This window comes from Brachyhypopomus gauderio, chromosome 6 (genome assembly GCF_052324685.1).
Source record: "Brachyhypopomus gauderio isolate BG-103 chromosome 6, BGAUD_0.2, whole genome shotgun sequence".
NCBI classification, from domain to species: Eukaryota; Metazoa; Chordata; class Actinopteri; order Gymnotiformes; family Hypopomidae; genus Brachyhypopomus; species Brachyhypopomus gauderio.
Window position 1 is genome coordinate 7892872 of NC_135216.1, and position 23532 is coordinate 7916403.

General features: G+C 42.4%; 4 protein-coding genes across 20 annotated transcripts in view; 2 read left to right on the plus strand and 2 right to left on the minus strand.

Annotated features, from left to right (window-relative positions):
* The first annotated feature begins 63 nt into the window (after positions 1-63).
* atat1 (alpha tubulin acetyltransferase 1) lies at positions 64-9638 on the plus strand. 10 transcript variants are annotated; one of them, XM_077008447.1, is made up of 12 exons: positions 64-654; positions 1092-1152; positions 1246-1337; positions 1523-1580; positions 1664-1777; positions 2904-3005; positions 3470-3515; positions 4545-4619; positions 4853-5066; positions 8392-8495; positions 8610-8691; positions 8992-9638. In XM_077008447.1, exons 1-12 carry the CDS (start codon positions 563-565, stop codon positions 9392-9394), a joined length of 1443 nt encoding a protein of 480 aa, XP_076864562.1. In that variant the 5' UTR covers positions 64-562; the 3' UTR covers positions 9395-9638. The 10 variants fall into 10 exon arrangements, 9 of the variants coding, with proteins under 9 accessions (XP_076864562.1, XP_076864564.1, XP_076864563.1 ...); XM_077008449.1 differs by having other exon boundaries at positions 8610-9109; XR_013131752.1 differs by lacking the exon at positions 4853-5066 and having other exon boundaries at positions 65-654; positions 8992-9046.
* A 476-nt stretch (positions 9639-10114) lies between these two features.
* On the minus strand, positions 10115-14829 carry LOC143516688 (uncharacterized). Its single transcript, XM_077008457.1, has 6 exons — positions 14519-14829; positions 13445-13933; positions 12780-12838; positions 12276-12400; positions 11063-11229; positions 10115-10974 (listed from the first exon to the last, which is right to left on the minus strand). Exons 2-6 carry the CDS (start codon positions 13907-13909, stop codon positions 10804-10806), a joined length of 987 nt encoding a protein of 328 aa, XP_076864572.1. The 5' UTR covers positions 13910-13933; positions 14519-14829; the 3' UTR covers positions 10115-10803.
* Positions 14830-18250: 3421 nt separating this feature from the next.
* Positions 18251-19182, plus strand: cfap90 (cilia and flagella associated protein 90). Its single transcript, XM_077008466.1, has 3 exons — positions 18251-18472; positions 18552-18668; positions 18801-19182. The coding sequence occupies exons 1-3, from the start codon at positions 18356-18358 to the stop codon at positions 18978-18980; spliced, it is 414 nt and encodes a 137-aa protein (XP_076864581.1). The 5' UTR covers positions 18251-18355; the 3' UTR covers positions 18981-19182.
* A 33-nt stretch (positions 19183-19215) lies between these two features.
* Positions 19216-23532, minus strand: part of adcy2b (adenylate cyclase 2b (brain)) — a 43745-nt gene continuing 39428 nt past the window's right edge. For 2 of the 8 annotated variants that reach the window (XM_077008463.1, XM_077008458.1), the window contains 7 exons: positions 22900-22984; positions 21424-21582; positions 21076-21222; positions 20645-20752; positions 20207-20321; positions 19792-19916; positions 19216-19680 (listed from right to left, as the gene is read on the minus strand). In XM_077008463.1, the coding sequence (XP_076864578.1) occupies positions 19528-19680; positions 19792-19916; positions 20207-20321; positions 20645-20752; positions 21076-21222; positions 21424-21582; positions 22900-22984 (892 nt within the window). In that variant the 3' untranslated portion in view covers positions 19216-19527. Of the gene's footprint in view, positions 19681-19791; positions 19917-20205; positions 20322-20644; positions 20753-21075; positions 21223-21423; positions 21583-22899; positions 22985-23532 lie in introns of those variants that run through there. The other 6 variants (XM_077008460.1, XM_077008461.1, XM_077008462.1 and 3 more) reach the window with 6 other exon arrangements.

A 23532-nucleotide genomic window follows, 5' to 3' on the forward strand; every position in this document is an offset into this window, starting at 1 on the left:
TAAAATGAACTAGGAGATAAGGCACTTGTGGGCTTGAAGTGTAACTACGTGAACACGTAAACACTGCCTCGTTGTCAAGAGGAAGCGGAAGAACGGCGAATATTTTAGGATTCAGATTTTCCTGTTTTACCGCTAAATTTCGCCATTTAATTCAAGGCGAAGTGCTGAGGAACTGTGACTGATGCATCGCCAGAGCCTTACAAAAGTCAATAAGCTATTTTTGGGCTAACTTGAACGGCGTAGTCGTGTATTTTATCAGTAGTAGCGCTGCGGTGGAGAGTCACAGCGCCCCCTGCAGCTCGCCCGGGGTACTGACAAACCCAATGAAGGGCAGAACCAGCGGTACCGCAGGCCTGTGGCAAAATCCGTGCATCACCGTCTGACTTTTAGCTACATAATGTTAAATCATCTCTCTAGTGCAATTTTGTTAGCATATAAATGATGAAATGAGAACCGAATGTGGTGTAAGTGAGTCCCAGCAACACACACACATCCTCGGGTGTATCGTCTGAAGATTTGATTCCTGCCGAAGAACCGATCCTCTCTAACAGCTCCGACTACTATGGACCTCCCGTCCGACTTCAACGCTCTGTTTCCCGACAGAATCTCTGTGCTGGATCAGAATTTAGATGCTGGCCGAAAACCGCACGGAAGGTAGCTATTTATTTTTGACGTGGTTTTATTATTTTACTAGATGAACAACTCGTCCAAAACAATAGATCATTCACAATGCTTTGGCAGGTGGGGTCTTTCTTACACTAGGGGGTTTTATCTTACTGCAAAAGTTGAAGGTTTTTTTTTTTTTTTTTGTAAATTTTCTTTTCTATGGCTTATTATTTTAACAATAATAACGTAGTTTCCCTTTCATGCCTTCTCTTTTTAACATAATTTATCGTGTCTGCATGACATCAGAAACAATCACGTCTGAGTGGAAATGATCTCGTTGTCTTCTTAAATCGGTAAATGGCGTCATACGTTAATACGTTAAAGTTGCACATTCAGACTGGTGCAGTAAAGCAGTAAATGCTACAAACAGGAAGCGCAGCTTTCAGCTCTTTTGTTTTTTTTGCTTATGTCTAATTGCCTTTCAGACTTGATGCCCAGACCCAGATCGCCACGGTCATCGATGAGTTGGGTAAAGCTTCCGCCAAGGTGACGTCATTTTATTAGACAGTAATGTTCTCGTTTATTTTTTTGTTTATTTGTTTTGAACGGGTGTTTCCACAATATTCTGTTTCCCTTTAGGCCCAGCAGTTGCCAGCGCCAATAACAAGTGCGTCTAAGCTCCAGTCCAACAGACATCATCTGTACCTGCTGAAGGACGGCGAGCGTAACGGGTGAGCACGCATACTTCACCATGTTCGGGTCCATTTCAATACAAGCAGTTCAGAGGACAGAAATAATTACTATGAAAGTCTGCATGGCAATATAAGCATGGATTCGAACTGTAGTTGAATAAAATTACATAAATTCTCTATATAAATAGTATATATCCTCTTTTGCTTCTCTTTGTCCTAATCAGAGGTAGAGGCGTTGCAGTAGGATACCTAAAAGTTGGATGCAAGAAGCTTTTTCTACTTGTAAGTGTTTCCCTCTGCTTTTCTCTGTCCTGCTGAATGGGTGGGACGTACTGCCTCTTTTACTATGTTGTATTAACCGTTAGGACCAGCAGGGGGCGCATGTGGAGACAGAACCCTTGTGTGTGCTGGACTTCTATGTAACGGAGAGCCTGCAGCGACACGGATATGGGCTGGAGCTGTTCCATTTTATGCTCGAGGTGAGTCCATACCATATGCAATAGGTCTATAAAAAATAAAAGTCATTGTACATTTTTATGGACCATTTCATATATTGTATATAACGCACTGATTTCTATCTTTGTACACTATATGGCCAAACATATTGGTTGTTGAACATGCATTTCCAAAAACCATGGTCAGATATGGAGCTTAGCCTGCCTTTTATGGCTGTACCAGACCCTCCTGGGGAAGGTTATTCACAAGACGTTGTAGTGTATCTATAGGAATTTAGTTTAAAGAAAACATTTGTGGACAGGCACTTATGTTGTCCAAGAAGGCTTGATTTACAGTTTACATTCCACTCAGAACTGCACACGCACCGTGGCCCTGCTCGCTGCTACAGGAAACAACTTCACCCAAATTGTTGAGACTAGGTTGGGAGCGTATCTGTAGGAATTAATTCTAAAATGTCTTTGCCTGCTTAAGCATTACCACCTTCCTTTGCTGGAACCGCGAGGCCTAGCCCAAACCCTGAAACCAGCCCAGAGCATTATACATGCTCCACCAAACCCCAAACATTCTCCAGTGTTCTTCACAACACTTCAGCCAGTGTTTGGCGTAGCGCGTCAAGATCTTGGGCTCCAGTTCAGATGCTTTATAGTGCGTGAAACGACAGATACGTGATTTTTTCACGTGATTTTCACGTCTTTGTGGCCTTCCCTCTCTTTGGCTGAGTGCTTGTTGCTCATAGATGCTCCTGATTAATCGTAACAGTAATTACAGTTGACAGATGCACATGTACTATGGCAGAAACATCACCAACTCATTTCTGGCAAATGGAGCATCCGGTTACAGTAACCTGTTTAACGTTACTGACACACCTGCCTGTGTGCTGGAATACATACACTTGTTATCAGTGGGTGTGTCTGGGAAGGAGTCCTGGTATTTCTGGTCATACAGTGTATTTTACATGCAATATTGTGTATCTGGAAGACCTAAAGAAATAAAGTCTAATTCTATACCAGATGTTTCATTTTAATATTTATTGTACATGGCATGTGATTTCTTTTAGGTTTTTGACAGATCTTTCACACAAGAGTAGTCCCTTGTTTTCTTATAACATTATGCTTGTCTTAAATAATATGTTCAATGTTTTTCTGCTAGCACAAGAAAGTGAAAGCTGAACAAATGGCATATGATAGACCTTCCTCCAAGTTCCTGGCCTTCCTGGAAAAGCACTTTGACCTTAAACACAGCGTGCCTCAGGTGTGCATAACGCGTGTTATCGCACCATCACATCACTAGCTAAGATCTAATGTCACCCCGTGAAGGTTTAAGGGGCTGAACAAGGCTTGTTCTACCTCTACGCATTTATCTTTGGGATCATAATCCACTTCACACTCCAGGCTGTTATATTCTTATTCTTTTTAATGAGTTTACTTAATTCCTGAAGGATTTGAAAGACAGTAATGAAATTATTATACTTTTTTCATTGCTTTTTTATGTTTTGTTTAATCCAGTATAAAATATGCATTTGCACTTGAATGGAATCAGTGTATTTAGACAGCATAACATGGCTCCTGTATTAGCTATAACCTTTTTGCTTTAGCAAGTTAAAGAAATGCTATTTTTATATCAACACTGATAATTAAGCTCTACACAGTAGTTTGAAGAGTCTCAAATCACATATTGCTGACATTGTCTGTGCCTCTTTCACCGTTTCCTGTTAGGTGAATAACTTTGTGGTGTTTGATGGCTTCTTCAGGAATAGGTCAGGTAAGGTCTCGGTCATGCACATGTGTGTGTTGATATGGAGCTGTGAGGCTAGACAGGAGGGGCGGAGTCAGCTGCAGCATGGAGCAGGATTGGCCCAACTGGCCTCATGAATATTCATGTCATGTGAGAACTTTTCCTTCTGTGAACATTTTGGGGCCACTCAGCATTTCTCATTCCATTATACGCAAGGACAGAACGGTCACAGAACTTGTCTATCTTGTCTTCTTACGTAGCTTCAGCTCACCATGGGGGATTGAAGAGTAGGGGTAGGGGTGGAGGTGATGGTGACGGTGGTAACTCTGCACTGTAGTTTCCCTCCCCCTGCTAGCTCCCCGCCCTGCTTGGGGAGAGTGGGTGGGCTGCCTCAGTCTGTCACTCTTTCTCCAGATGTTGCGGGCCCCCTTAGCCTTCCTGCTGGTCCTTCCGTGTCCCTCGGGCCGCCCCGTGGGACCTCGGGCCGCCCATCACACACCCGCCTCCACAGCTCCCCAACATCTGTCACCAGCAGAGTGTGTTTGTGTCATTAGCCAAAAGTGCAGTTGAATGTTGGCGAGTGCATACACACGTGCCTGGTGTAAACATGAGTGTTTGTGGACATGAGTGTTTGTGGTCACCTTTATTATTTTATGTTCTTAATAATTAAACATTTTGAAAAATATTATCGCTTATGTAATTTATGGTGACAAAAACAACAGAAAATCTCTATAGGCAATTATATCGGTGGCATATGTTTGCTTTGTGTGACCATTTCATTTTTGCAGGTATTGATATACACAGATGTAGTTACCGTTAACAGAGCATGCTTCGGTGAACTGGAAGCTGAGAGTTGCAAAATATGCCCAAAATAACTGTTCAATATTAATAAAATCCTTATAGGTATTATTTTATCGTAAAAATCAACCATTGCTCTGAAATTTTCAAAAGAAAGCAAGGTGTTCCTGAATATTTATGAGAAATGTGCATTTGTGTGATTTTGTTTCATAGTACGTTCAGTGTCTGCTGTTTATAACGAGATGATTGTTTCTGTAGCGGTCCAACTGAGAAAAGCCCAGCCAAAAAGAACAGAGGGAGAGATCAAACCGTATTCACTGATGGAGAGGGAGGGTACGTAAGACACGTGAAAATCCTCCATGCTGAGTTAAACGGGTGATGTGGAGCAGATGTATGAAAGATGCATGAAACTCTTCTCCAGACACTGCCAGCTTTGTCAGCAACACATGATATTTACAGTATTGTAGCATAAAAATAGACCGTGTAACACCTACTTTCTAAAGTGATGGTTGTGGTGTGTGAAAGACGAGGTGCAGTGTGTGAAGTGGTCTCTCTCTCTCTGGAAGCTGTGCGTGAGGAGCAGAAGGTCCTCCCTTGGCCGTTCGTCCGCCCCGCTGCCCCGCCTCCCTCCCCTCCTCTGGGTATCTCCTCCCAGTTCTCCCGCTCGCTCAGCGTTGGCTCCTCCCCCAGCCGCTCTCCTCCTTGCCCCGCCCCCATCCTTCGACAGGGCCTCGCCCCCCGCCTGCAGCTCGCGGACAGCTGCAGGGCGAAACGCACCAGGTATGGGCTTCTCCTCGCCCCCCGCACGCCCCGCACACCGTCTCGCTCGCCCCGCACGCCCTCAACTGCATGAAAAGGAGCATTTGGGCTTCCCACTGCAAACGCCAGTGCAGCTGAATTCAGTCCTGCAAGACTGACTTCTGAAATGTACTGACACCCCCCCCCCCCCTGCTCTTCCTGCAGGCCACAAGCATAGTCAAGTGCCTGACTTCACTGTCAGTCTGTCCTACCCTTTAACCCTGTGTAAGGGCAGAGGGAGGTGTTGTGTCCAACATGGCCTCCTCTGTGCTTGACTGCATGACTGACTGGGCTGCAGGACCTGGGGTTTCCTCTCATTAGTGTGTCTCTATATACAGCACCTCTGTTCTCATTAGTGTGTCTCTATATACAGCACCTCTGTTCTCATTAGTGTGTCTCTATATACAGCACCTCTGTTCTCATTAGTGTGTCTCTATATACAGCACCTCTGTTCTCATTAGTGTGTCTCTATATACAGCACCTCTGTTCTCATTAGTGTGTCTCTATATACAGCACCTCTGTTCTCATTAGTGTGTCTCTATATACAGCACCTCTGTTCTCATTAGTGTGTCTCTATATACAGCACCTCTGTTCTCATTAGTGTGTCTCTATATACAGAACCTCTGTTCTCATTAGTGTGTCTCTATATACAGCACCTCTGTTCTCATTAGTGTGTCTCTATATACAGCACCTCTGTTCTCATTAGTGTTTCTCTATATACAGCATCCTCTGTTCTCATTAGTGTGTCTCTATATACAATACCTCTGTTCTCATTAGTGTGTCTCTATATACAGCACCTCTGTTCTCATTAGCGTGTCTGTTGTATACAGCACCTCTGTTCTCATTAGTGTGTCTCTATATACAGCACCTCTGTTCTCATTAGCGTGTCTGTTGTATACAGCACCTCTGTTCTCATTAGCGTGTCTGTTGTATACAGCACCTCTGTTCTCATTAGTGTGTCTCTATATACAGCACCTCTGTTCTCATTAGTGTGTCTCTATATACAGTACCTCTGTTCTCATTAGTGTGTCTCTATATACAATACCTCTGTTCTCATTAGTGTGTCTCTATATACAGCACCTCTGTTCTCATTAGCGTGTCTGTTGTATACAGCACCTCTGTTCTCATTAGCGTGTCTGTTGTATACAGCACCTCTGTTCTCATTAGTGTGTCTCTATATACAATACCTCTGTTCTCATTAGTGTGTCTCTATATACAGAACCTCTGTTCTCATTAGTGTGTCTCTATATACAGAACCTCTGTTCTCATTAGTGTGTCTCTATATACAGCACCTCTGTTCTCATTAGTGTGTCTCTATATACAGCACCTCTGTTCTCATTAGTGTGTCTCTATATACAGCACCTCTGTTCTCATTAGTGTGTCTCTATATACAGCACCTCTGTTCTCATTAGCGTGTCTGTTGTATACAGCACCTCTGTTCTCATTAGTGTGTCTCTATATACAATACCTCTGTTCTCATTAGTGTGTCTCTATATACAGAACCTCTGTTCTCATTAGTGTGTCTCTATATACAGAACCTCTGTTCTCATTAGTGTGTCTCTATATGCAGTACCTCTGTTCTCATTAGCGTGTCTCTATATACAGTACCTCTGTTCTCATTAGCGTGTCTCTATATACAGCACCTCTGTTCTCATTAGCGTGTCTGTTGTATACAGCACCTCTGTTCTCATTAGTGTGTCTCTATATACAATACCTCTGTTCTCATTAGTGTGTCTCTATATACAGCACCTCTGTTCTCATTAGCGTGTCTGTTGTATACAGCACCTCTGTTCTCATTAGTGTGTCTCTATATACAGCACCTCTGTTCTCATTAGCGTGTCTGTTGTATACAGCACCTCTGTTCTCATTAGCGTGTCTGTTGTATACAGCACCTCTGTTCTCATTAGCGTGTCTGTTGTATACAGCACCTCTGTTCTCATTAGTGTGTCTCTATATACAGCACCTCTGTTCTCATTAGTGTGTCTCTATATACAGCACCTCTGTTCTCATTAGTGTGTCTCTATATACAGCACCTCTGTTCTCATTAGTGTGTCTCTATATACAGCACCTCTGTTCTGATTAGCGTGTCTGTTGTATACAGCACCTCTGTTCTCATTAGTGTGTCTCTATATACAGTACCTCTGTTCTCATTAGCGTGTCTGTTGTATACAGCACCTCTGCTCAGTCCAGGGGCTCCTCTTCCTCATATTCAGTGCTCTAAACATCTTCTTTTCTTCTCTCCCTCTCTTTCCCTCCCACATTTTTCCCTGCTTTGATATTTTCATTTTGCACATGGTGTTCTTCCTCTCTTTCTTTGTCACTGTTGCACCATTTATGACGAAACCGACCATTTTTGTTTTCAACCGCAAAAACTCTAAATGTGTGCTCTCTTTTGCTGACCAAACATCTCTTCAGTTCTCTGAACAGATCTCAGCCCAGTTTTCATTAACTTTTTAACCTGTGGTTTCATAGCCCCAAAGATGGCTGTGTTTTTTAAAACCTCTTAATTAGTTCTTGAATTTAGTATGATTTTGTAATAGGGTTGTGGAAATAAAGCCTGACAGTGAAATAGGGGAATTGCTGTGTTTTCACATAATGTGGTAAAAAAAAAATTTAGAAAGGATGTAGCTAAAAGGTTTTTGAAAATTCCTGGCCACTCTGTCACAGAGGGGTGTGTTTGGTAAGGCCTGGCCTCAGTAACCAGACACGTGTTAAATACTGGTGAAGCTGTGGGTCCAACCTAGTACAATTCTTTACTGTTCTTCTGAAACAAATGTTACCACTTCCTATCCATATAAAAACAAATGTGTAACCACTTCCTTTCCCCATAACCTTTTGATTCACGTTCATTAAAAGCAGTTGGACAAAAATTAAAGGATGTCACTTGTTTTTCAAATCACGCTCAGTAAAAATCATGAATTTAAATAACTACGTATGGAAGAAAAAATAAGAAAAAAAAAAAACCCAGATATTTTGTTGGTTCTTACAGCTTCTCGTATTCAAATTGAACATCACATGGCCATTGCATGTCCTTTCACTTGATTTTATTTTTGTTTTCTAAATATTGTGTTCATTCAGTATTATTGCATTTAATTATACGTTTGAGTTTTCTAGTGGTTACTTATGTTTGTTTTCTTTTTGTCCTACTAAATGTTACTTAATTGTTTTTCTCTTTTCTGTTTATTCATCTTTACTCTGTGGCATGCCTCCCCCCCCCCTCCTCCGCCCCTGGTTGCGAGGGGTTGCCTGACCGGGCCTCCACCCTCACCCACATCCACCGTGTTTACATTCCCATCCCCTCCTGTAGCAATCAGGGTTTGGTTGCCAGGAGCAACCTCTACAGTCGTCATATCACCAGCAGAGGCCTTGGGCTCTTATTGGAGGAACAGCTGAGCGCCTTGAAGCTGCCAGGTAACGTTGCCCTTTGAACCTGGAGCCTCGTGACACAGCGGAGTGTGGGCCACAGGACACTACATTACCCAGGTGTCCCGGCGTTGTCATTAGTTGTCGTGTGTGCTTCCTCAGGGTTGCAGCCAGTGGTCAGTGTGAAAGGGTGTGACACGGGGGGAAAGGCAGACGCACTGCGACACACAAACACCTCAGAAAGGTTGGCTATGCCTCACACCATTGTGTGAGACTTACAGAATTCCCATAGGGCTGGCTTTCTGTTAGCGCTGATTAAACTACCACGGCAGAAAGCAGAAGAGCTGAGAACACCCAGTGTGTGGTTATCCAGGAGCATGCTTAAGTCCTCTGACAACACATCTTTCTGATCGATCTGCTGATTGAAATTTCACAGGACCTCTTGTTCTCTTTCCTGATGTTCCTTATCTCGGCTTCACTGTCCATTTTCCTTGCTTTCACTTGTTTCTGCCAAAGTCCACCTCTTTCTTCTCTCTCTCATCAGCACACCGGTCTCCCAGAACCAGGCCGTGTCCATACCTCCGCTGCCCGGGTCCAGGAGCTCACGCTGCCCGCACGCTCCCACCGCGGGCCCACGGCCGACGGAGGAGGCCGTCGTAAATGACCGGGGCGGCGTCCCGAGCCCGAGACCGAGGGGGGGGGAGCGAGGCGTCCTGGCCCGGGGCGGCCGACCGGTCCTGGACGGTGGGAGAGAGGCGTTGCACGGCCCAGTGGGTCCGACAGAAACAAGAACATCGCAGCACACGCCCCTGGTGACGAGAGACACGGACCCTGGCGAGAGAACAGAGGGAAGGAGGGACACGAGGGAGAAAAACAAAAACAAAGCAGGGATGGGGAAAAAGAGGAGAGGAAGAGCTCCCCGTAGTCTCTGCCATGGGAAACGTTAACTAGCTAAGGGACGGTAAAGCCATTAACCCAGTAGGTTTTTATGTCTTTGCTGGTGCTGCGTCTTTGAGCACGTGCAAGACTGTCACACCAGAGTTGATAGCTGATGACTTTTTTTTTTTAATACGTTTTGTATGATTATTGCCCTGCATTTACCTTTGTTTTTCAGCTGAGCTGATGAGACAGTATTATGCAGATATGTTCAGGGAATTTTGTATTTAAAAATAAATCAAAACTGAAAATGAACTGAATGAATTTCATCAAGAAAAAAAAAGCAACACACCATTGTCATAATGTGACTATTGTTGGATTAAGGATAGACCTTGGGTAAATAACATGATGAGTGGATAGATCCTTTCACTCACAAAGCCAGTTTTAAGAGCCCAGATAAATGACCTTGGATAATACAGTAGGACTACCCAATATCTCTTGTGGAAGGTATTGGTACTACAAATAAAGAAATCCAATTTGTGAAGATTAGGACCACATATCGCACATTATACATATGGAACAACTCAGGACTGGTCACGTGAAGACGGTGGTGGTAAACTGACAACATCTCCAGTATCACCCTAATCAGTCCACTAGAAGACACGGGAAACAGACATCTGTAGGATCTGGTCGGAGGGGCTTCCTGCCATGGATGGTGGCAAACGCTCCCATTACTGTACTGCTCTAAACACTCGTACGTCTTACCAAATCACGACGCGTAGGACATGAAGAACAATATAAAATATAATTTATTTCTACATGTTCTGAACTGGCACGAACAGCACAACCCTGGTATCTTTGGTAACATAACTACCAACACAATCTGACAAACACACTTCTGGCACTAAAGTTGCAGGAAAACTGGCAAACATTACCAGTTATAAGGCTTCAAAAGGTTAATCCTTGCTAACGTCAACGTCTTGCATTACTTGACCCAAACAAAGGATCGTTTCCCACAGTGTTACTGCATTGCAAGTGTTTTGACCCCTGGAGATGTGAGACCAACCTCACCAGACCAGTTTTTTCTTCCCCGTCAGCCTCCTGCTCACTGGCGTGTGATGGGGCCGTAGATCCTGTTTAAAGATTACAAGGTTAAGTGCCTGCCTCACCAAGGCCAGGAATTCTGGGTACTTAGCCCTATGCTATAATCATGCACTTTTAAAAACTAAATCATACTTTTTCCATTCACTGCAACCACACATTTCCAGCAACATAATAACAATCTTCAAGGGTGGAAAAAAAATACAGTAGTTTATTCACTCTACCGATTCGTTATGATTTTCACAAATATTCCAGCTGAAACAGCACTACCAGATTCTAACTTTATAGGCATCTGCCCATAAGTGTATGTGCCATCTGAGCCAACCAATAGCCTTTCGGTCCATCACTCCCTCCCCTATTCACACTGTCCTCTCCTGGTCTAGTGGGCATCATTCAGGAGTGTGAGGTAGATGTCGGACTGGAGGAAGCGTGGGTAACAGTCTGTGTCCAGTAGATAGCGGATGCGTTGTTGTGCGTGGCAGAGAGAGTTGTGAGAGGGAGCCTTGAGCAGCTGTAGCGTCAATTCCCGGGTCTTATAGTCCAGGTTAATCTGCAAGAGAGCACAGAGACAAAGAAACGTGCGTTAAGACGTGTCGCGCGGTGACGTGCTGTAACGACGCGAGCGTCTGCACACGCACCTCTCGGGGAGCGCCGGGCTCGATGTAGGTGGCGACGATCTCCCTCGCACGCCTCTGCAGGCTGAAGGTGTTGGACGAGCGTCTGTACTGCTCACAGGCCAAGTAGAACTCGAGGTTCTCCTCACTGAACACCGAGCGGAGGTACGCCTCGAACACGGACACGCCCACTGAAGAAAAAAAGTGTGTGGGGGGGGGGGGGGGGGGGGGGGGGGTTGGTGAACAAGTGCAGTGACCAAAACGGTATCGACATCCTCAGGGTGACAAGTGGGGGAAGGGTAAGCTGAGAGGACAGACACAGATAGCACATGTGCCCCGTGTAACACACACACACATCACTTCACAAAGCTGAAACTGTGCCAAATGTAGCACCTTATCACTATTGTGACAACCAGATATATTTTTCTTTGTAATTATTTCATTATTTTCCTTTTCACTTACAGCTAACAAGCTTATCTTGCCTTTGTACAACTGCCCGCAACAACATCTCAAGGGAAAAAATTATTGTGGGCGTAGAGAGGAAAGGAAGGGAGATATTGCTAACACAGATCTTACAACATACTCATGTTTCACAAATCACATAAGATAAAACTAACATAACATAAAGCACAAATAATAAGCTAATCCCAAATCATACAGTTGAAATGTATCTATGGCTCCAAATGTTTCACAGAATGGATCCTCAATACATAACTGGAATGAACTTTGAACGTTTTCACTTGAAACTGCAGAGAGCAATACTTCCCTATCAAGATTAAACGGCCCGAGATTGCAACCTTGTTATTTTTATGCTAGGTCCAATGTCTCAAGTGAGAGGATGAGTTCTGCAAGTTGTGTAACAAAAATTACATTTCTTTTAAACTTCTCCTTTACTTTTGATCCCCTCACCAGAGCAATGAAGAACTAGCATTACACAAACACTGACGTGGCCCGGTGGAAATGGTGCGATTAAATCTGGCTCATTGACATCCACATGTAGAACACGGATTAGCACACATTTGTCTGAAGGGAAGCCATGTTGCGTTGTGTTCCAGATGTGTGCTTGCACTGGCTGACGTTACTGCAAGAATGGTTTTCCATGTAATACCAATAACCCAGTGGCATTTGCTGTTTTTTTATTTTTTTTTTTCTGTTGACGTTCACTACAAAATGGTGAAAGAACCACCAACACCATAGAAACATGCATAGATTATTTAGAGGTATCTCTGGCACTCACCTCTGCTATCGAGCAAGGTGTGGAGAGACTCCGCCCACTTCTCCACCTCCTGCCTGCTGAGACGCGTCCGGCTGTGGCCCACCTGGCTCCACTGCTTGCGGAAACGTGACCGCCTCTCTTTCGCACTGCCGGCCGAAAAATGGAAGCGTTAGTCAGCACGAAACTGTGTGGAAATCACAATGGTGTAATTCAGAGAAGGAGGAAGGTTTTAAGCCACGAGGAATGGAGGGGGGGAGGGTTGAAAAGTAAAAAGATACTTTTTGAGGTATGAAGACAAAGCCCCAAGCAGAAAGAAGAGGAAGATAAAGAGATGGAACAGGGAAGAGAATGAGATTTAAAGGAATGATTTCACTGGAGCCGGGCCAACACCAACACCCACACAACCAGGTAGAAGAATGTCATCTCTGAAGAGGAGTGTTTAAACGGCTCGTATCAGAACAGGACAGTAAAAAAAAAAAAAGTCAGACAACATGGCTGTTTACAATAATGTGAAACTGATTTTACCTGCTGTCTTGCTCTCTGTGCTCTGCAGCTGCAAGATTTGAGTGGGAGGAGTGTGGACTCTATGGTAAAAGAAAGGTCAAAGTTCATTAGACTATTATTTCACAAGTAACTAGATTAAACTCTGATGTACTGTTTATGCCACACTTCACTTTATTTACAGATACTACTTCCATGGAGAAAGTGTGACAAAATGACCAAGATACACACTTGGCCTAGTGCAACCCAACAGTCTTAAACGGAAGGAAGGTTTCTTAAAGCCCGTGTGGTCTCCGAATTGTTTGCTTTAGACTTGAATTGATCCCTTTCCAAATGTATCATGATGTCATGGTCAGAGAATGGCCTGCCTCAGTTCCAGTGCTGAGCAGAGAGAATGTCTGGAATGACAGCACATGTGAGCATTCATGCACAATATCAGTTTTGTGCTCAATCTCAGCGAGAGGCAGGAAAGAATCTCAGCAATGAGAACTCCAGAGGCAAATGTCTTAATGGTGGGACCAGAATTTGCAGGTGAAAACCTACAACATGAATGAAACTTAATAATCACACAATGTCTTGAGAACTATCCAAAACCTTGAAACATAACAGCACAAACAGTACACACTGGACAGAGATACGTTTGAAAAACAACAACGACAACAACAAAACAAACCCCACTAGCACTTTACCTGCCCAAATAGACTCTTCAGGTGCAGCTTGGCAGCAGACAGCTTGGCCCTGACATGGTGTCGATGAGATTGAGACTCGGGAGTTTGGAAGCAACAGTTGGTGGTGGTGGTGGAGGGTGAGGACGGAGAAATGTCCTCCTCCTTCTCCACACTCTCCGTGCTGCGTATGGCACCTCCAGCCAGCTGACTGTCACTGTAGGCTTTGAAGCTTTCGTTGAGGGTGGTTACGCGAAGGAAGCTGGAGGACTTGTTGTCCAGGGTCTCCACGCTAACGCTGTGCTCCCTACTAAGGTCAGGCCTGCCCCCAGCAGTGTCCAGGACAGTGGGGCTACAGGGATGGGTCACTGCGCCGCTGGCTGACCCATGCTCATCCTCGTCAGGGATCTCGTCCTTACGTGCTGCTTTCTTCCAAGACAAAAAGTCCCAGTCTAGCAGAGATCCCTCTGAACTGAATCGACGAATCATTGTGTATTCTGATAGTGAAATTCACTGATAGAGGAATAGACAGGGGGGAGGGAGGTGAGGGGCAGACCAAAGGAACTATTAAAACCAAAGAAAGATAAAGATCACATTCAAGAATACAACAGTCACTTGACGTTGATGCCTTAGCTAGAAAAAATGTGTCAGCTCTATGGAAAACCAAGATGAATCACAACACGAATACAGTAATAGTACTACGACCTTTTGACAGAGCATCAATCAAGATATATGCACAGATATACCTGATATACATTGTTTAATGTTGGATTTCCATAGGTTTTGTTTTGTTTACAGCACCAATCTATAAAAGATATGTTTAAACTGTTTACAGTAGTCATTTATCAAGCGTATTAGAGTCGTTTTAATACAGTGTGTCCCGTCTCCTGTGGTGGTTTGTTTGTTTGGTTGCCTATTAAGTGGCCACTGAGAATTTTCCCAGGTTAATATTCAACATTTCAAATACATAATGATATTTGAGTTCAGGGCATCATGGAAATGATTTCTACAGCTAAACTAGAATCATATACCCAAACCACAAGAGTGTGTGTGAACCCTGTTCCAGTGTGTGAAGTGAGACGTGTTCGTCATCGTTACCTTATGGATCCGGCGCGCGGCGGCACATCGTAAATTCCCTCGTGCAGGTGAACGACGGCGCCGACACCCACGTACACACGCAGTCTTCCCCAACTCTCCACACCTTCCGAGTCGGCGTACGTGTGCGATACTCGGCGTATTTCTAATACAGATACCTCCTTAAAGTGCTACGGGATTAAGCTACCCGACAGTCTACAGCCGCGTTACAATAACGGGACCTATCGCTTCATTTTGGACCCGAAAACCCTGAAGAGATTTCGTTTCGTGAGCGGCACGAAGACGAGGGCCACGCCTACTTTCTTTGGCCACACCCATATTCCAGTCAGGACTCGTTGGAGAGGAATAAGACCAGATTGGGCTGTAGGTGTGTCTCAAGGGGAAAGAATGTATGTGGTGTTTTTTTAAGTTTACTTTTTGCTTTGCTTTTTCCGAAACAGCACAAAACACGTTGAGCTATCCTCTTCCGTTCTGAAATGGTAATGAAGATACAGTTTATAGTTATACGTCTGCCCTTACCTCTCTCACTAACTATGAATGTGGAGACTACAGGCTTATCGGTTACATTCATGGCTAAGCGAATTTGCACTTTATGTTCGGTTTTTTTAATGCTGTTTCGCAAGACAGATTCATACCAGGATACCACGTTCTTACTAATTGAAGCAATTGTACAATTTGTACTAAATTTACACAAACATTTATTTTAAATCCACAGTGTTAAGGTAGAGAACTAACAAAATATTATAACATCGTACTTGGAATATTTCTTTTTTCTTTTACAATTATACTGTAGAGACAGCCCAGCAGGGGGCAGTATATACCAATAAACACAAAGAGCGTTCGACATCTCAGTAGGTGGACTGACAAGTGTACATTATAGAAAAGGTGATTTTATTCGTTACAAGTGAATTATGTTTTACTGACTTAAACCCCCCGACTCTCCTTCTCCATTCACAAATACATCCCTAATGGTCTGTGGTTTTGCTGATTGGTCTTTGTTCAGTGCCTTCGATTGACATCCAAAAAAGCAGTCAGGTATCACCAGGAGAAAGAAATAAACGAGGGGAAAGAACAAAAGATAAAAGAAAGTAAAAGGGACCCAATTTACAAAACACAATCTTCAACTAATGGGTCGTTTCACACAAATGGGATGTAATTTATGGGAAACTCTTTAGTCCTAAGAGAAGGAAACTGTGACGAAGGACATAGTTGTAGATTGAGAATATAATTGGATAATTAAGCTAAGTCTTTGTTGAAGGCGCTATATCAATAATATGTATTGCCCACCTATTGTTTCAATTTGCTACTAAAATATTTCAGAATGGAAAAAAGTCCAAATGTGTGTGTTCTATTAGTCTGAGACAGTCATGTCATAGAATATACATCAGCAATCACAGGACTTGTTCTTATTATTATTTAGAATATATAGTAATATTTTAATGTGAATTGTACAGTAACATTATTATTTATCATACATCAACAGATAGCAAAATCACTCCAATGTGCCATGTCATTGCATAACATCCTGTATTTTTATTTTTTAACAAGCGAGTGATGTATACATTAGCCATGTATACTATAAACTCTATTAAAGGCCAGTTAGTACAGAAAGTATAAAGCATATAGCATAAGGGCTACAATCAAATTTCACATAGCACACTACATGACTTGGGTCTTACTGTTTTAACACACATTACGTTGGCAGGTTATATTATAGGTTTGATGAAGTTTTAAAAAGTTGATAAGATAGGGATGTTACGTGCTTGCCAGCAGCACACTACATCTCAGAGCAAGTACAAACATTTCCAGAAAAGTAAGAAATTGAAACAGCATTTTTAGTAATGCACAATATAGATGACATATGTTTTTCATACTTTAATACGTCTTAAACTGGGCTTTTTCTGTTGCTTTGGTTTGTCAGTGCTCAATTTGTCTCTGTAACTGTATTTATATATTTGAATTATATTTTTAAATTATTGGCCTGTGCACTGAAACAGAATGAAAATTGGCAAAAATAAACGTTTTACATTCACAGGTCACATTTGTTTTACATAAATCAGATTTTAGTGCATAATGACTGGCAGACTTGTGATTTAGTAAAACCACATTCTCATTTATAGGGCAGTATGCGGTTTCATTTATGGCATTTAGCAGATGCTCTCATGCTGAGTGATGTACAAAAGTGCTTTGACATCTCGCAGAATGTATGCTAGCCAGCACAGCCTGTATCCTGTAGGTTAGAGTCACATTGATCCAGTGAATTAAGATCCTGCTACATACAGGAATCAATGCTGATACTTAGAATGAAATGCAAAACCAGCAAAATTCCAAACAACACAATTCAATAGAAACATTCAATCAGTCAATAATAGTGCATATAAAATATGTAATGTAAAATGAGTATAGATCTAGGACTCCCCTGCTCTGGTACTGAGGACTGAATATCCCAAGTATCACTGACTACTGTGGACTAATTTGGAGATAAGAGGAAGATGCCTGCATTTTGGTAGTGTGTATATTTTAATATTCGCCACTCGTTGGGTTTCTTTTAACAATCCCACATGTCTCTGTATTGCCAAAAGGCTACACATAGAGTATCTGTACACCACTCAGAGGGGTAGATGTGTGCAAAGCCTGAATGTGATGAAGTCGCTATGAACCAGGAGTGTGTGACCTGTTAGAACAGCCCCCTTTTTCCGCTTTCACTCATTACCATCTTAAACTGGGCTTAAACAGAAAGCCTCTAAATGTTGACTTAATTTGTGCTAATTTAACTGTATCACTTCAAAATGTCACTGTAAGTGACAGAGATTTGCTACAGGCACTTTGCCGCTCAGCCATAGGGTTATTTCAGAATTTGCTCCAGTATAACCAGTGCAAGCCTCATCCAAGTATAAAACCCCATTCTTCTTGCTTAGTCTTCTTGCTTATTTTGTCCACACGCACAACATACACACACGTGTGATATAAAATGTAGTGTGTTTACACGAGCATCTAACTCAGTTTTTAAAATATATAAAAGGAAACACGTATTCCACAAGTACTTTTCGAGGGCACTTTTTGAAATGTCAACAGCAGAAGTGTAGAGTGTGTGTTACTTTAAAAGCCTTCACTGAGCCTTTCTAAGTGGTGCTCACTACAGTCACTCATTGTATGAAAGTTATTTATAAAGATCTTGACTCCTTTTGTGATGGACGTGGTAGTTTACCCTGGCTCGGAGGAAAAGGCTCCATTCTGCTTTGTTTCATTGAATATTGTGGTTGCTCACAATAACATGAGTCATAGCCTAATGTAGGCACAGTGGGACTTAACTGGATGGGAAAACAAAGCCAAAAACATTAAAATATCACGAGGCCTGAAGATCCATACAGTCTACGAGTGAAAGTGAAAACCAGAATTAACACTGCATCATTTGCACTAGCAGAGCAGGTGTTGGGTTAATATCCTCTACAAAAAAAAAAAAAAGGTTTTGGACAAAGGTATTCACTAATCGCACTATGCTAAATATTTTAGACCTTTATTTCCTGTGCTTTCAAAGCTGTAAGAATTGCCCTCATCTATCCTTGACAAAAACAAATAAAAACACAACACAGAACAAAATTTGACAATAACCTTGAACAAACTGGGGTCCTAACCCCCGATTGTTACCTTCTTTGTGGCCCCTTGAATGTCAATACCATAGTGCCAGCCGTCCTTTCCGCACATGCGCGTTCGCTATTCACCCGTCGTTGCGTCCACGTGTTTTCACTTCCGTATCTAAGCGACCATAATGAGTTTACTCCTTATCAAAAGGTTGGGAGGTACGTTCACTGGTCTTCCAAATAGTTAACCTACTTAAAAATGGACGTACTATCTCAAGCAAAGTCAAAACCACTGTCTGCGTTATCTGTATTTAGTTATATACCACCAAGAAGAAATGAACCCAAAGAGGAAAGATATTTCAACTGCAATTCTAAGGTACTAAGGTATTCTCTAGTAAACTGGGTTAGATAACTGTTTCTCATTTTTCTCATTGCGTGCTATTTCTATGTGTAAGGCATCAGAAATTTATTTATACGACTGCATATATCGACGAGCACAAGGGTACGATAACAAGCTGCACCGAGATGACAGAGAACATGCAAAGAGCCGTGGACTGAATATCTTCAACGAGGTGAGAACTTTCACCCAGACCCCATTTAGGCTTAAACACTCGCAATCTGATGACGTCTGCACATTGTGTGTGTTGGTTGACCATCCCTCGCCGTTTTTCATTGCCCTTTGACTCTGCCCATCCCTTTCTCAGGAAGCATCGAGGCCCATAGGTGTGCGGTCGTCCTCCGAGTATGGGCGCCACGCGCCCCCGTCTCTCTACACACCTGACCGCCGTTTTGTGCGCGTCGCACATGTACGTTCAGAATTCTACAGGAAAAACGGAATCACCAAAACAATGGAGGAGGGATACGGTTCTGTTGTCCCGGTTTAAAAGTCACTTTTTACTCTTGGGATATGCAATACGTGTGAGAAAATTAACAAAAATATATAGTTTTTTCCATTCGTTTTAGTTCTGTTACTGTTACAATTCACCATTTATTTACATATAACAGCGACCTTGGGTTTGTGAAAGGCGCTATATAAAATAAACTTATTATTATTATTATTATAAATGAACACAGTAATATTTATATAGAAATTCTTTAATGGATAAGAAAATGGTTGCACCAAAACATAAACACATATGTCTAACATTTCTTTAATTATGTTACAAACCCTCAGGTGTTCTGTACTGAGCTGCACACACAGTGGCTTGTCTAGGTTTCTTTCAGACCCTGTTACTTTTGAACTGCTCATCCTCACCTGGGTGAGAGATATAGATTATTTTACAGAGTTGGTTTTATGCAGTGTGTGTGTGTGAGAGAGAGTGAGAGAGAGAGAGAGAAGAGAGCGAGAGAGAAAGAGTGACAGGTTTTCATGTGTGTACGTCTGGCTATTGTTGACGTGTGTGTGTGTGTGAGTGAGAGAGATAGAGAAGTTCAAGTCATAACATTCCCTTGTGATAAGGTTCTGGTCATCTCAGTGTGCACAAAGAATGTCTTGAGGTCCCCTTTGCCTTTTACATTGATGATCCCTCGACACGAGCACATGTATCCCAATGGCTTCAAGACCCGACTTGTCTCCTCAGTGACCTGGAATGAAGAACCATAAAGGAATTCAGTGCTCAAAGAACTGAAAAAAAAACCAACCACAAGGAATGCTGACATGCTAACTATACAATGTAGATGACAGTAGAAATGTACCTGAATTTTCCCAAGGACTCCAGTGCTCTCCATACGGCTGGCCACATTAACAGTGTTGCCCCAGATATCATACTGTGGCTTCTGTGCTCCTATCACCCCTGCAATCAGTGGTCCATGGTTTATTCCTGGTGAGCGCAAAACACAAAGCCATGCAAAAGGGATTTTAGCTTTGGAAAGATGGGTTTTAAATGAGGCATTGCCAATGGACAACTGTGCTAATATTAGAAAGACATCACATAGAGACTACAAAATAGACTCTCTGCAGGATTTTCTCGGAAACCAAAATGTTTGGGACACTTTTCTCAGAAACTGTATAGGTTAGGCCTTAGTTGAATAATTTGAAGTATTAATGGCCTGATGTTGAATTGTCATGTCACTGTGGATGACTGTTCTCTTATGTGCTTTTGCTACTCACCCAGTCGTAGCTTGAAGTCATTGAAAGAATGTTTGTTAATAACATCTAGTTTTCCCACCAGAGCAAAGGCAAATTCGATCATTGTGCCAATGTGCATGTACTGTCTATCATGATCCTTCAAGAGAGAGAGAAGGGGAAGACTTTTGGTTTCTTGGAGAATTAATAAACCAAAACAAAACCACATTTCAGCACCAAGGACAGCACCTGCTTAAAACTGCTTAAACCCCAAAGTACACCAACCTAACTTTCTCTAGCAAACATCACCAAATCCATCTGTTTAACGTGAAGATATTTGTGTTGCTGTCTGGGACTGTGGCTCTTTGTAATTGAATGTTAATGTTGGTATTTCAGAATTCTAGGACAGTGTGATCTGAGCCTCAGGTTCTCGGTGTTTGCAGTATTTTTATATTTTCCCCCAAATTACGTAAGTAGGCTCACTTGTGTAATCTCTGCTCCTGGAGTGATGTTGAGTCCAGTAGCAGCCATGTAGGTACTTCCTATGGTCTTTATCTTCTCCACGCCGCTAAATTTGGGTTTGGATAATAACTGTCAATGAAAAGACGAGACCAATCAAATATTCCAGAAATCAGTCAGGGAAATCTATCAATAAAGACAAAAAGCAGTAAAGCTGTTTTCTGGGTTAATTCACAAATCCATCAGGCTCTAAAATGCATTTTTATTGTTCCTGGATTCCAATGAACATGTTAATGTTAGTATTTCTTTCACATTCATATAACTATGTAGTTGAAACATTAGTTTTGGCAGTTCTTTTCTAGATGTTTCATTCCTAATGCAGCTTTTCATAATTGCACTTGGATATGAAACTGATAGCAATGTGGCGCTGAGTATGTTTCTGCGCCATACTATACCTCATCGAAATCGGCTATAATTTCATTGAGGAGTCTGAGACACTCCAGTCCCTCCTTATTCACGTCAGACTCTGTGTAGAACTCCTTAAAGTCTGGGATAGAGGCAAACATGACGCACACCAGCTCATAGGACTGGTGGTAGAGGTCCTGGAACACATATTATAGCAGGCATCATTAGCAGATGTGGTTGGGAATGAGGAAAGATGATGATTTTTAGAAGAATTGGAAAGAGGTTGAACACACAGAGACGTTACTTTGCCTCATTAGGGTGTTTAGTCAGTTTCTATGGGCGAAGCTCCGCCTTCTGAAACGAACGCGCTCTCGATCGGTGTGTACGAACAAACTTGCCTCGTTCTTCCAGTTGCGTGCGAGGAAGTGTTCCGCCACGTGGGCGGGCAGGACGTTTTCCAGAAGGACCCGGTTCAGGTTCTCCATAGTCTCGATCTCCTCGCATTCCCGTTTGAACTTGTTCTTCCAGAGAAAGTCTAACCTACAGTAATATTCATTCTGTTACAAGAGGACACAGAGGCAAAGAGATGCAGACATCTGATCACCTTGTGTGACTTTTCACAAATCAGAAAGATAACAACTCAAAGCACATGTCAACTTTGCTGGGCTTGCTGTATACTGGTAATGTTTCCTGGTACTGTGTTTCAGCACATTGTCATGAACGGAATACACCGCTTGTGTGGCAGCTTTGTGTATGACCAGGCATTCACCCCAGAATGTAAAAAAAGACTTTACAGCCCAACCAACATCTTGCTGTGAATGGAAACCAATAATCTTCAAAAACAGGCTCTTGAGCAACAAGGCATATGCGCATTACCATGTACTCTTGTTTTACATTCATACTGTGATCGATCCTTTCTTAATCCCTCGGGATTAAAACATCTATACATAGCCCGGGCAACATCTAATATGCATCCTGAATAGCACACCTGCACAAAGGATTACAAATGCAACATTTATCAGACACTAGGATTTTCCACTGATTGAGCCTTATGCAGTAAAAGCATACCTCTATATTATTAAACAAAAGGCCCATTTTTCAGTTAAGATTATTAATCTTAAGGAATATTATATCATAACTACTATGAATAATTTAGTAACTACACTCAAAGTAATATGTAGTTACAAGAGCGAGGACTCTAGGTCTGGAACCACCATTCATTAGAGTAGAAGAAGATTAACTGCAGGAACTGAGCATGAACAGTATTGGGTGGCTTTACGTTTCTGCACTCAAGCTTCACTGCAGCTCCACTGTCTCCACTGCTGGGTTCTCTGCTGTCCAAAGTGTGCATGGCTTACTTCTACTGTCATCTTTGACATCTTATCCTGTGTATAACTGCTCTTGAAATCACAATAGTCATAATTACTGCAGTAATTATTTGTCAGAATTAACCAATTAAAATGACTTTTATAACTTGATAAATGAAAGTTATAAAATGACTGAGTGAAATTCCTTAGACACAACTGCAGTGTTTTCATATGAAGGCTGCTTAATGATGCTATTAGAGAACAATGGAACTGGAAATCTCTTAAGCATGGCTGCTCAGATACCTTAAAGCATTATCCCAATTTTCAGTTCGGACCACGGCGCATAACAAATCCTCTTAAGAGATTACTTTCAGTTATAAGCAATGAGCCTCTAAACATAGCAGCTTGACAGTGTGCCAAAGGCTACAAACATCAGGAATCATGGAGACTGTACCATCTTTCTGGAGATTAGTAAACTCCAGCTCACTCCACGAAGTTACCCAGGCAGGGTTGGATTACTGACCCTGCTCTCTTTGGTGTGTGTGCTCTAGTAAGAAGGACACCCACCTGCCTTGCCAGCACAAGCAGCGTAATGAAAAAGATGAACAGCGATACAGAACCCATCGTCTTCAAGTCCTTCAGAACTCCCGGTCTGGCAAAGGCAAGAAAGAAAACAATAATGAAACATTCTCAGAAACTGAGAAGTGAGACACGGAAAAAAGCGAATCTTTGTGATGCGGGTTCGCTGAGGAGAGAGATCTTTTTCCAAATTTCTTTTCAAGTTTGTTGGTCATAACATATACGGTAAATTACATAGGGTGATGTCACATCCTCTTTTTAACAGAAATGTCCTCTTCTGGGTACCTATAGAATGTGTCCAGCCAGGATTTATAAAATGCCTAAAGTTTCTAGCATTTTCATGTTGACGTTTGTTTTCAGTAGGTACCATACACGTTGTCCCATCTACAATTGGTCAATCATGTACATGTCCCACATGAACTATTGGTCAGATAGCTTCTCAGCATGTGTGCTGCTTCACAGAAGTGTATCACCAGATTGTTTACCTTCTATATCATATTTTATATGGCATCTTACCAAGTCCTAAAAATGGCCAAACACAGAACTGATAGTGATGTCTGAGTTGAGCAAATAATGTGACATAAATCTCCTTAAACTCATCCCCCCACTCACCTATTATAT